This window comes from Centroberyx affinis, unplaced genomic scaffold (assembly GCF_046629955.1).
Source record: "Centroberyx affinis isolate AG114_WGS23_722 - 3 ecotype Tasmania unplaced genomic scaffold, CSIRO-AGI_Caff_v1 ptg003969l_1, whole genome shotgun sequence".
Taxonomy (NCBI): domain Eukaryota; kingdom Metazoa; phylum Chordata; class Actinopteri; order Beryciformes; family Berycidae; genus Centroberyx; species Centroberyx affinis.
The window spans coordinates 415,251-427,883 of NW_027281790.1; the positions used below are offsets into that span (position 1 = coordinate 415,251).

Here is a 12,633-nt window from a genome sequence, read left to right on the forward strand (position 1 = left end):
TGAGGAATTGTAAAGTAGCTTCCGTTTCAGTTTATGGAAATGAGCATTGGCACAAGTTAAAGTTAAATGATGCCATGGCCACAGCAACTCATAATGTTCCCTGTCTCGTGCATCAAACCAATGCTGATATCCATGACAACACTATCAAACATTCTGTGGCAGCCATCTTGTGTGTACCAGTCAAATGACCATTCAGGAATGCTGATTTGATTAGGTATGGCCATTCTATTCATTGTAGGTCTGTGAGTGTGACATGTTTGTTTACTTCACATTTTTTAATTTCTGCATTATCTTGGTTTATCATTCTTTGGTTGCCATGAGCACAATTGTTATTTTCTTAATCAAAATTCTATTGGATTTGAGATTTGTTTTGGATAGTTGCACTGTGTAACTACAGCAGAAAGTAATTTTTAAATTAACTGCTATTCAGGAGTTCTTTAATTTTTTACATGAGCTATAGCAAATAGATTTCAAAATGGCTGGCAATGTGTCCGGTGATTTTACAAACTGCCACCCTGAAACCCTCCTCAACCAGCTAAAGTGAGTATTCATGCTAATCCTGAAATACTGTGTACGGTGTTTGTTCCAAACACAAACCACGAGTCATTTACTGTTTGACCACCACTTTGACCTTTTTTGAGAAAGGGAGGACACATCTGCTGGAAATCAGACACTCTCACATTACTTCCGTCACCAGCAGAAAAGACAAGAGGCCAGACGTGCCAACCATGCCATGAGCATGCAAATAGAGGTGAGAAGATAAGTGTTATCTTACAATCATGTCTAATAGCCTGGAGAAAACAAGTTTTCTTTTCTGTTCAGGAACATAAATCAACTCTCAAAACCCTGAAAATGTGCAATGATGAGCTCAGAGAGGAGGCTAAGAGGAGGGATCATTTACAAAACATTGACAACCAACTGAAAGTAGCTATAATCTGTTTCATCACACATTTTCAGTGACCGGTAGTGAGTGAATTTTTATGTCCCACTATGCCATACTATTAAACACAATGTATTTCAGGAAAAAGAGGTGAAGCTACATCAGGTTCTGAACAAGGTAGAGCAAGAAAAGCAAAAGAGTGAGCAGAAGGAAGCAAAGATCTGCGATCTTCAGGTGGAGATGAAGGCCATAATCAAGACACGTGAACGCCTTGAGAAGCAAATGCAGAAGACGACCACCGACCTATCCTGCCTGCAGGAACTGGTACAGACCAGTAAGGACGTAAGTCTGTGGCAGCAGGGTGATCTCAGCCCCAGAAGAGGGGAGAGTGAGCAGTTTTCTACAGTAATGATTTACTCAAGCTTTCTGATTCGCACCTCTTCGTCTCTCTCCCTGTTCCCCTCCACAGTTCCAGGAAATCGGAGAAGTGAAATCTCGCTTTGACACTTTGATGTCGAACCGAGACAGACTGATGCGCACGAATCAGCAGACCCTGGAGAGCATTGCAAACATCAATGTCCAAATGGCCCGCTATGATCAACACTGCAATGACATCCTTCTGAGCCGGAATAACACACTAACCAAACTGCAACGCCAAATGGACCAGTGCCGCGCCAAGAAGATTATCTTGGTGGGAGAGATGTGATGCACCGTGATCACTGAGTTTCCCAAAGGCAACTTGGTCGAAAGATTATCTGCCATTTTACGTGAATCAAATACTCAGAGTTACTTCCAGTATCTATCTTAGTTGTTTCACTGTCCTCAACAGTAGCTGAAAAGTTCTTAGGAATGTTGTGCCTATCCAATTTCACCCATTAATATTCTGTTGGTATTAAAACCCAGCTGATCAAAGCATGGCGATTTCTGTGTTGATAGGGGCATTGAGAACACAACTGCAGATGCCTCATTGGAGCTGGGCAGGATCAAGATGTCCATTCTCAGTCTGTACCAGAGTCTGTACAACAACTACAAAGGCGCTGAGGATGAACCTGTGGCTGCATCGGCGACTCTTGAGCAGCTGAACATGGTGCATTTGTATAAAATTATGATTAGGTCTGCACACAGAACTCAGTATGTGTAGATCATTCTAAACGCTGTCTTTCCTGTCCTTGTTTTTCTATTACTTAGTAACACATGATGAGTTTCCTCATGTTTGATTTCTTTTCCCCCGCAGATCCCGGTCTATATTTTCAGTCTGATGTCCATGGGGGGCAATCTCTTCAAGGAGGATCAAGAATAACCAGCCTGATTCATTATGCATAGTTTTCATCCAGTATAGCATATTGTTTCCACTGTACTATGCAAAATTTGATTGCAAATAAAAAATACATATGAGATCCTGTAAATGGTTCATTTCTAGGGATTCTTTGAATCATAAATAACTCCCAAGTTCTGTTTTGAGAAGATTTTATTGCGTATATACGAGTTAAGGTTCATTGTGTGTTCTATGTAATGTAGCACTTCACAACACAGCAGGATTGTAAGAACAACCATCATTTCACCAAACCAATGATTTTGTTAGAAGCAGTTACATACTGAACATCAATTCATATTTTCATAAATCACCGTTGTCAGATTTGATCATTCACAAAGTGAATTCAAAGGTATTACTGTGAATATTACAATTGAAATGTAATCTAAATGGCTTTACTTTTACATAATAGTGTGAGATATCCAATCAGATTTTTAGTGTGCACGCTTTACTTCACATACAACATCACTTCACAAGACAAGAGCCTTTACATTTTCCCACTATTATGAAGAGTGTTTGTTGTACAAATTAAAATGACAAAACATTGCACCGTCCATTTTTTCCCCCCCAGCAACACTGCTAAAGAGTGTCATTGGTGGTCTACAAACCTCTCTTGAATGCTACTCCATGTCAGACACATGCAACCTTAAGAATAATAAAATAACAGAAAGTGACATTCTCCTCTGAAAACCACACCTCAACCTGCATTGAAATGTACGGTTTTGTTCAACATACTAAACATATAAATATAATCAAGTCAATAGCCAGCTCATACACCGAACTGACGTGGCGACATCTGAAGATGTTTCAGAACACAGTGACACATCAGCCTACAGTACAGCAATTACTTTCTCCATTTGTATCTATAGTACAACTAACATACATACAGTACATTCATAAATGAAACGTACGACAAATTCACCTACGTCCATCTCACATCGTGTTGACATATTAAATAGGTAAGGCGAGTGTGTTGTGTGTATGTATGAATGTAACTTTTAAATCTGAAGTACATAAAACAATTATTCTGATAACTCTGATATTAAGTTCATAATACAAAATGTCCACTCCACCATAATAGAGAGCAGCATAACAGTTAGTGCTAAAGAATCAAGTTCCTCCTCAACACACATTTCTCATTAAATACTGTAGATTCCAAAACCACAAAGACTTAACACATTAAAACTCAAATTATGTCACTGTTAACTTATGCAACATGAGTAAAATCCAAAGTTGAAACTGTTTAAAAAAAAAACAAAAAAACTGACCATGATTAAAATGTAAATACATTCTGTGATTATTTTGTTATCTGTTCTTTTACAAAAACAATCACAGAATGTTTTGAAAACAAGGGCTGGGCGATGAACTAAGGTAAAAGTCACGTTGAAAACAAATCCCATCACAGTCGCCTGCGATGAGCTTGTGCTCCTCTCTAGTCTCGGTCTCCATTTGGTCTTCATGCAGGGCTACGACGCCAACCTCTAGCACTCCTGTCTCAGTCAAGCGCCTGTCTTTACAGGTAGGGGTACTGGTTGAGTTTACGCTGGTAGGCAGCACTGGAGCGGTGGAAAGCTTGTCCTCCCAGTGGATGCTGCTGCTGCTGCTGTTGGTGGTGGTGGTGGCTGTACTGTCCCGGAGCAGGACCGCCCAGTGCCAGGCCGCTGTTCTTCTGCAGCAGCCCCAGGGAAGAGTAAGCCCCGCTGGCCCGGCCGTGGCGGGACGAGCCCCCCTGCATCTGGTCCACGGCCTGGGACACGGAGGCCAGGGCGGCGGACGCCGGGTAGGCATACAGGTTCGGGGTGGAGCTGAAGAGAGACGTCTCGTGGAGCCGGTAAGATGAGTGGGACGAGACGGGAGGCGGGTATGTGGGCTGCCGCCTCAGGGAGCTACTGCTTCCTGTTTGGTCGTGTGAGGATGACATCACAGACTGTTGTACCTGAAACAACAGAGAACATTAGCCTGGCTAAAGCCATATGTACTCATTATGGGCTTAAATTAGAGCTGAACAATTAATCGAACAAAAAAATCGAAATCGCAATAAGAACTATTGCAATTTCCAAATAAACAAGGTATTTTAACAAAATCACCTTTCTTTAAACAATTTTAAAGTTTAAATCTGAAATGTCAAATAATCGCAATTAGATTTTTTGTCAATATCTTTCAGCCCTAGTTTAAATGATACCTTCTTACAACATTTTGAAAAGTACACCAACAGTCCTGGGAGCAGATACCAGCTACCGTCTAAAGCCGTTACCTGGCTCAGGTTAAGAGGCTGAGATCTGCTGGATGCAGCCCGCTGATGGCGATCAGTGCTGGAGTCTCCTGACCGACTGGACTGCTGAGCCGACCCCTTCTTGGACTTTCCAGAGCCACTTGTAGCTTGATCTACCATTGCACAAACACACAGAATAGCATGAAAGTCAGCATGAAAAAGTACGTCAGTAGGACAAGTACAGATCACAGCTGTTGGAGGTGAAGTGAAGGATGGAGAATGGGTCAGCGGCATTTCAGTTAAAAGCTTTTCCTTGTCAATTTAGGCACTGAGCCTATTATTAGTGCACCTATCGTTATGGGCGGCGTGTCCTTGAGGCGCAGTATCATAATGGCAAATTATAATGGATCCGCCTTGGTTTGGTTTGATGTAACAAAAGCCATTTATCTAAAAGAAATTCAATATATGGAGATTTGTAGGTCATTAATAATACTGATGGATGGATAAGATTCTTAGAGCTTCTCCTTTGCCAATGTTACACTCAAATGATAGTGAGCACTATTCATCTCTTCCAAATGGATCCAATTAAATGTAGATCTAAGTTTCAAACTAGACCTGGTGCTGCAGGGGCTTTGTGGGCTGTGCTCTCCCCAGGCTGGCTCTTCACAGAGGGCATAATGATGGCCAGAGACTTGGTGGGCTGTGAGCTGGCCTTGGGGCTCAGGGGGCTGCTGGTGGAAGAGTCCGAGTCGTGCGAGTCGTGCACCGTCACGCAGCTAATCACATTGGTCCGCTGGCTCGTTCCAGAGCTGCCAGGGAAGAGGTGAAAAAGGGAAGAGTTGGGTTGAGTTTCTAGTCGTCTTCTGGGCTGAATAAAAGTCCAGAGAGGAAATGAGCTCACCAGGCAGCCGGGAACTTCCTGTCGTCTTCGTCCTCCGAGTCGCTGTGGATGGTGATGATGCTGACCGCCGGACTGGGGGTGTCAGAGATGACGATCGGCTGAGACTGGTCACCGGCCAAGGTGGGAGAGTTGTGGACCACAGTGGCGGCCGACTGCAGCGATGACACAGGCCTAGAGGGGAAGAACGAGAGGCATGAGCGCTTGATAGTGTGATAGGAAGCTAACAGAATTAGCCTGCCACTTCTTCATTTTGTTTCCTGTTGTGTTTTACCTGCATCTGTAACACTTTGAGATTAGCTTTTCATGAGAAGTATGTATGGAAGCTGACATGGTACCTGGCTCTACTGTCAGCATGTCGAGCCTTGGACCTCTTGCCCGGTTGGGATCTAGAGTGAGCTGTTCCTGAGTTGTGGCTTTGGGAGGAGGCGTGACGGCCCACACCAGAGTCCTGCTGGCTGAGGCCATCGTACTGGCTGCCATGACGACCCCTAGGAAAGGGAAAAACGACACTTTGTACTTATTTCCCCTGAACTGCATCAACAGGTTAGTAACATTATCTGAAGTGTCAGTGCTGTATTCCTGATTGGACCACATGTATATTCAACTCCCTGTTACATTTTGATATTAGTGCTTTTAGAAGCAGCATGAGGACACTGAGCACCAACAAGAAGAACTCACCTCCAGTTGGAAGTCTGTTGGCTGTCGGAGATGGGGGCTCCCATGGGTGAGTCGGGAACCACAGTCTGCCCAGGGTTGTGGATGGCCATGCCCGGCATCTGCTGCCATGTGGAAGGGATGAGGATCTGCTGGGTGCCTGCTGGCCAGCCCTGCTGTACGCACACACGAAAAAACATTGCAAAGACTAGATGTCACTAAATGTTCGATTTACCAAACTTCTAAGTTAAACTTCAGTAGTGACGCTGTAAAAAACAAAAACTGCAGTGTAAGTCGTGATCACACCGATGATGGCAGAACACAAGTTGGAGATAGTTTCTTAGAGAACCATGTTGAAAGAAAAGGCACGATGAGCTCATGCAGTATTTATACATACACAAAGGTTCACTGTCTACCTCTGTCATACATGAAAACCAGAAGACATCCAGCATGCCCCCCAAAAAGGAATAAAATGCACCATGTACACAGCTGCATGTACATTTGTCTATTAGATTTCACATTAGAATGAACGAAGCACTGACACATTAATAGGCTGAACAAAACTCTGATGATGCCGCATGGCCACCACCTGGGTCTTGGTTCCAAACCTATTCCTGTGCAGAGAGAAGTGCATTAGTACTGTTGCGGAGGAAAAGTGCTAAAGTGAATGAAAAAGGGCAGTAGACAGGCCGAGTCACGAGGCCAAGGCCCTCGGAAAGGCAGAACAAAACACTTCATTCAGGTTCTCAAGCCTGCGATGCCCAACAGACATGCTGTGGACTCCTCAGCCCTGAAGAACAGAGTCCAGTTACAAGTCAGCCAACCTGAAACTGAAAGGAGTCTATTAGTTTGAGATAGGGACAGGGAAGAAGGTGACAAAGCTGGTCTCTCTGCTGCAATGACAATTGGTGACACTTTCTGTACTGCATTTTTTTTTTCAGCTAAAGTAAATAATGGCAGAAGAGGCTTCCAAAGCTTTAAAAATGTAGGAATCTAATACAAATGGCTGCATAAGATTGGAGGCCATTAACTAGTGAGTTCAACATTATAATCTAATCATTGCCTTTTTCTGAGAATTTCTTGAGACTCTGAGAAGTATTTTGAGATTGCAACAAAACAAATCTCCAAGCTATCTCATTTGTGATTACTACAGCAGAGTAAAATGTAGCGAATATCAAGATTGATTTTTCTGCCCCACGATACGTATTGTCACATTTTTGTATTGCGATATATATATACACACATATACAGTATATATATATATATATATATATACATGTATATACAGTGTATATATATACTGAATTTCGATATATTGTCCCATCCCTAATGATACAGTATGACTACAGGATATGTTTTAGATCTTCTCGTTACTCTTCAAGAGCCTACATGTAAACACTCTTCTTTGGACACAGAGAAAAACAGGAGACACAAGAAGCTCCAAGCAAAAGCGCAAACCAACTGGTGAGTTGCACATGCGTCCCATGCTCTGCTGCACACCCCTGAAATATACAGTATATGGGAGGAGGAAGGACAGAGGGAAGGAAGAGGAAGGGAAAAAAATTTAACTGGCGGAAGCAGTCGTCATGATGGTGCTTTACCAGCATGGAGGCATTCTGATCCAGTAAGCCGCCGGGGCTTCCACCCCCGCAGCCCAGTGCCAGAGGGACCGAGCCTAAGGGCGGCATTCCCGCCACTGGGGCGTACAGGCTGGCTACAATCAGGGGGTTGAAGGAGGCCTGGGAGGAGGTGTGAAGGGAGGGAGGGACGGAGGGAGTGGAGGTGTTAGACAACCAGACCAGTAGGTGCAAGTAGGGCTGGGCGATATATTGTATAATATCGATACTGTGATGTGAGACTAGATATCGTCTGGGATTTTGGTTGTTACTTCTTCCTGGTCGTAAAGGCTGTGTTACAGTAAAGTGATACACTTTTCTGAATTTATTAGCCTGTTCTGGCTGAGTAAAATAACAATGATTAGCTTTACATTAGTTATTACTTATTACTGATTACTAATGATCATTACTAATTTTCAAAATTTTCTTGAGTGTAAATATCTTATGAAAGCACGAATACTCGTCACATTATTGATATCGAGGTATTTAGTATAAAACACTGTGATATTTCATTTTGTCAATATCGCCCAGCCCTAGGTGCAAGTTGAGAGGAGACGTTTGGAACATTCCTGCTCCACAGTCTACTGAATCCCAAGGGAGAGCGAGGCAGTTAACATGGGGTTAATGCCTGGGTGTGGTGCATCTTACGTTTCCCATGGAGCGGGCCCTACAGGATATTCAAACGTTTCCAGCAAGCGATACCACCAGAACAAGTGTTACAAGTTTTTGTCATAGTTTCAATTTCATAATACATGGAGGGTGTGGAGCAGACAAAATTATTTTTTTCCATGTATGACAGGAAATACAAACAAGCACATGAACACACTCAAATGCGCATGCATAACTGCAGAGAGTGCTCATGCAGTGGGTCCTACCTGTGCCAGCATGCCGGGCTGGATGTGTAGAGGCTGGGAGGACTGGTTCTGAGGGACTAAGGGGACCGAGTTGTCCATCCTCACTGGGTAACCAGAGTGCTTATTGGATGTTTGGAGACCTAGAAGGAAAAGATGGAGGCAGATTATATTGTGTCAAATATACAAAGGTATACACAGAGAAATGTTTAACGTATCAGAAATTGGCAATTTTGATATTAGCTGAACCAAGGCAATAATTGCTTTCTAAAAGTACTATGCAAATAAAGTGATTTTTATTATAGTTCTTGCTGTCCAATCTGCCATTGCTGGTTGAATAATGGTAACTGAGTGTAAAAAGAGCTTTTTTTTGAAGCAACGCTACACCATGACCTTGCACACTCACCCTGGATGGTGGGTGGGCAAACTATGAGTGTTTGTTGGAAGGGCTCGGTCTGGGTGCAAAGCTGGGTGGGTCTGGTCTGCAGGGGCACGCTCTGCTGGGCCAGGCCGGGGATGTTTATGGTGGCCTGCTGGTAGAGGCCAGGCTGGTAGTTCAACAACGGGACGTTACTGCTCAGGGACAGAGACTGGCTGCCTGTAGAGGCCATCTGGAAGACACAAACATTCAGACAGCGGGACATCAGACTACACTGTGTTTGATGCCTGGAATAATGAGTCAAAATATGCTTGAGTTGATAGCTTCTGATATAAAATGTAACAACTGAAAACAAGATAACAAGAAAGGACGAATGTTACACAATAAAATGACCCTGAGGCAGAGATAAGCTTGTGGGAGAGCTCATTCTCACCTGGTTGTGCTGGTTTAGTTGGCTACTGAAGGTTACAGTGAGGTTGGTGGCGGTGCTTGGAGTGTTGTTGTTGGCAAACAAATTCTTTCCGTTCTCAAAGGCGCTGCATCTGCGTTTGCATATATCCATATTTTGGAAGCAGGACTTCACACTGTGAAAGGAGAACAAAGGGTATAACGTATAGTTATAATGGGGCAAGGCGGGAACACAGGTGGAAATTAACTGTAATACTAAGCGCTAGCATCAAGAATTATGACTAATCATGACTAAGAATCAACAGAACATCATTTGTGTTGAAATGATTAGTCGATTAACCATCGATGAATCAAAAAAATAATCAATAGATTAATCGATATCTGTTAGACGCAGCCCTAAATACTGTGCTTGCAGACTAAACCAAAATGCTGCACCTCACACTGAAAAGCCTCTATAGTTGAGCATCAACAGTGTTCAGCTGCTTACTGTGAGCTGTGAGGGAAGTGCAGCAGATGGGTCATGGTGACGAAGGGGTGGTTGAGCGTCTTCATGGGCGTGATGCGTTTGTCCGCGTCCAGCGTCAGCATCTTCTTCAGCAGGTCTATGAACTCCCGCCGGTCAGCCTTCTCTGCCAAGATGTCAGTTCCCTCCAGGCTCGTCATATTCACCTGCAACCGGACAAAAAGATAATAAAAATAATCCAGTCTCTAGCAGTGTGTGAATGGTCCAGCTGCATAAGGAGTCATAAAACTTTTTAGGGTAGAGAGACGCCAATGTTCTGTCAATAATAAAACTACACAGTGCATTAAAACATCAGCATGCAGCATAGGACACTGAGCAAATATTGGGACACACCCACTGTTATTGATCTTCTGCTCACATACTAATGAGTTGATCGAAGAGCAAGGGGAAACATCAACTCAAGCAGCAACAACAGCTACTGTATATTACCTATTAGAAGCCAACGCAGCATCTGATCTGAAATTGAATGGTGACCTCCTCACCTGCATCATATCATCTAGACAGTTGAAGATGTATTTTCTTGCCTCCTTTGACTTAATCCCCATCTCTGCCTCATGCTCTGCAGGCGTCTGCAGAAAAAAATAAATACAGGAAGACCTTGGTTCAGATCTAGGCTTAAATCAGAATGTTACAGAAATGAAACGGTGTTGATTTTGCTGGCTGATCCTTGCGGAGCCACCTACTTTGAGTCTCCAGAGAGGGTAGCTGGAGTCGGGGCCTCTGTTGAAAAAGCGGCTGGTCTTGGTTCCTGCACTCAGCAAATACTCTGCTGGAAGGCCCTGGGTCTGGGAAATGTACCGAATCTAACAGAGCCAAAGACAAACACAACATCAATTGTCAGTTCCTGGTAGACAAATGTAAGCCTTGTGACTTTGGCGTTGTGTTCACTAGCAGTTTACAGCATTTTGAAAGCTTCTCGTAACAGTGAAATCCATACTTCTAGTGGTTGTGACAACATTTCACTTTCAACCACCTAGGGTCTGATTTTGACCACGTTTATAGGGTTTTGTAGCCAGGTTGTTATTCTTATCACATCACGTAGACTCTCTAATACTGCATGATAAAAATACAAAACTTGTCTCTGTGAAATTAAAGGAATCCGGCAGGTTTCATTAATTCAGCTATACAGTCAAATCACTGTATTCAAATTAGTAAGCAGTGAGGAAAATTATTTAAATTACATTCAGCTCATGTCTGCCTCATTGACAATGTTGCTATGGCTGCACTGTTACCAACATTATTGTGAACATTGCAACACTGTAGGGCTGCAACTAACGATTATTTTCATTGTCGATTAATCTGTCGATTATTTTCTCGATGAATCGATTAGTTGTTTGGTCTATAAAATGTCAGAAAATGGTGAAAAATGTGGATCAGTGTTTCCCAAAGCCCAAGATGATGTCCTCAAATGTCTTGTTTTGTCCACAACCCAAAGATATTTAGTTTACTGTCATAGAGGAGTAAAGAAACCAGAAAATATTCACATTTAAGAAGCTGGAATCAGAGAACTTTGACTTATTTTTCTTAAAAAATTACTCAAACCGATCAATCGATTATCAAAACAGTTGGCGATTAATTTAATAGTTGACAACTAATCGATTAATCGATTAATCGTTGCAGCTCTACAACACTGCATCACCCATTTATGATTTTCACACCTTGTGAATGTGTACAATCACTGGGAAGATGCAAAGACACCAAAACAAATGTTTAAAAAGCTTTAAGAGTATATGAAGCCTTATTGCTACTAAACAACAATTACACGTTGCCATATCTAGTGCAAATGAATGTAAACGGTGGATGCCATCCTCGTCTCACTATATGAATGTGAGATAGTGGTGCAGCTGACCTGATCATACTCTGAGGCACCAGGATAGAGGGGCCATCCCAAGAACAGCTCAGCAATCACGCATCCTAAAGACCACATGTCGATAGCTTCACAGAAGGGAAGGCCCAGGATGATCTCTGGCGCTCTGCAAACACATCGGATTGGACCAATGTCGAGATCACAGCAAGTTAACTACAGAAATACAAGCTTCTACTGTACAGCCTAGGCTAATATGAGTCAAGACTAGTCCAGCAACATCCCAGTGGCAAAACGGCTTTCATCACACTCACCTGTAGTAGCGAGACTGCAGATAGGTGGAGCAAACCGCCTTGGACACGTGGCTGGCCGAGCCGAAATCAATGACTTTCACCCTGTACGGCTGCCTCAGAGGGTCCACCAGCATGATGTTCTCGGGCTTCAGGTCGGCGTGGATCAGCCCCAGGCTCTTCAGCTTCATCAGCGCCGTGGCGACCTGCTGCAGAACGGGCCGTATGGACTTGAGCAGCAGGGGGCTGAACTTGCTGTGCTTCAGGAAGTCGTAAAGGTTCTGCTCCAGCATCTCGAACACAAGGCACGTGTGGTTCTTGTGCTGGAAACACTCGTATGACCGGACAAAGTTGAATTCGTCGGCGTTCTCCGTGCTCAGCCTGCTAAGGATGCTCACCTGCGGGGAGGAAAGAGAAGATGGCAGATATAAATACATTATAAGGTCAGGCTTTGTTATTCTTTCTCATGAATAATGTAGACAACATCAGCTATCCCTCCCATATACTTTTTAAAATCCCCATGAAATGGACTCCCATTTACATTTACTTCCTGGAAAACACAGCATCTTTCATGGTGACCTCATGCTGCAGGCATAAATATAAATTTCTAACCAATACAACCATCAGATTTTTTAACAATCCCGCCACTCCGCACCACTCCTATCAAATAAAATTGCCTTTATCTCCCTGACTCATATTCCATTGATTCAGACTTTTGAATGATCCTTCACTGCATTATGTCCTGCCCCAACATCCTGTTTCAACAGTAAAGTAAAGATGTAAAGATCTGTAATTAATGAGAA

The 12,633-nt window shown here is 43.2% G+C and overlaps 1 protein-coding gene across 1 annotated transcript; it reads right to left on the reverse strand.

The window, feature by feature from the left end:
- Positions 1-2,346: 2,346 nt before the first annotated feature.
- LOC139663267 (homeodomain-interacting protein kinase 1-like) lies at positions 2,347-12,222 on the reverse strand. Its single transcript, XM_071541895.1, has 15 exons — positions 11,855-12,222; positions 11,586-11,709; positions 10,420-10,539; positions 10,219-10,305; positions 9,701-9,882; positions 9,239-9,389; positions 8,833-9,079; positions 8,451-8,569; positions 7,561-7,698; positions 5,984-6,135; positions 5,641-5,793; positions 5,306-5,476; positions 5,020-5,213; positions 4,447-4,577; positions 2,347-4,128 (listed from the first exon to the last, which is right to left on the reverse strand). The coding sequence occupies exons 1-15, from the start codon at positions 12,121-12,123 to the stop codon at positions 3,706-3,708; spliced, it is 2,661 nt and encodes an 886-aa protein (XP_071397996.1). The 5' UTR covers positions 12,124-12,222; the 3' UTR covers positions 2,347-3,705.
- Between the last annotated feature and the right edge of the window lie 411 nt (positions 12,223-12,633).

Coding starts and splice junctions, on each gene's coding strand:
- LOC139663267 (XM_071541895.1), bottom strand. CDS start 12,123: ATGCTGGAGCAGAACCTTTACGACTTCCTGAAGCACAGCAAGTTCAGC. Junction 11,710..11,854: donor CTGCAGTCTCGCTACTACAG/GTGAGTGTGATG, acceptor ATGTGTTTGCAG/AGCGCCAGAGATCATCCTGG. Junction 5,477..5,640: donor CATGCTGACAGTAGAGCCAG/GTACCATGTCAG, acceptor CTTCCCCTCTAG/GCCTGTGTCATCGCTGCAGT.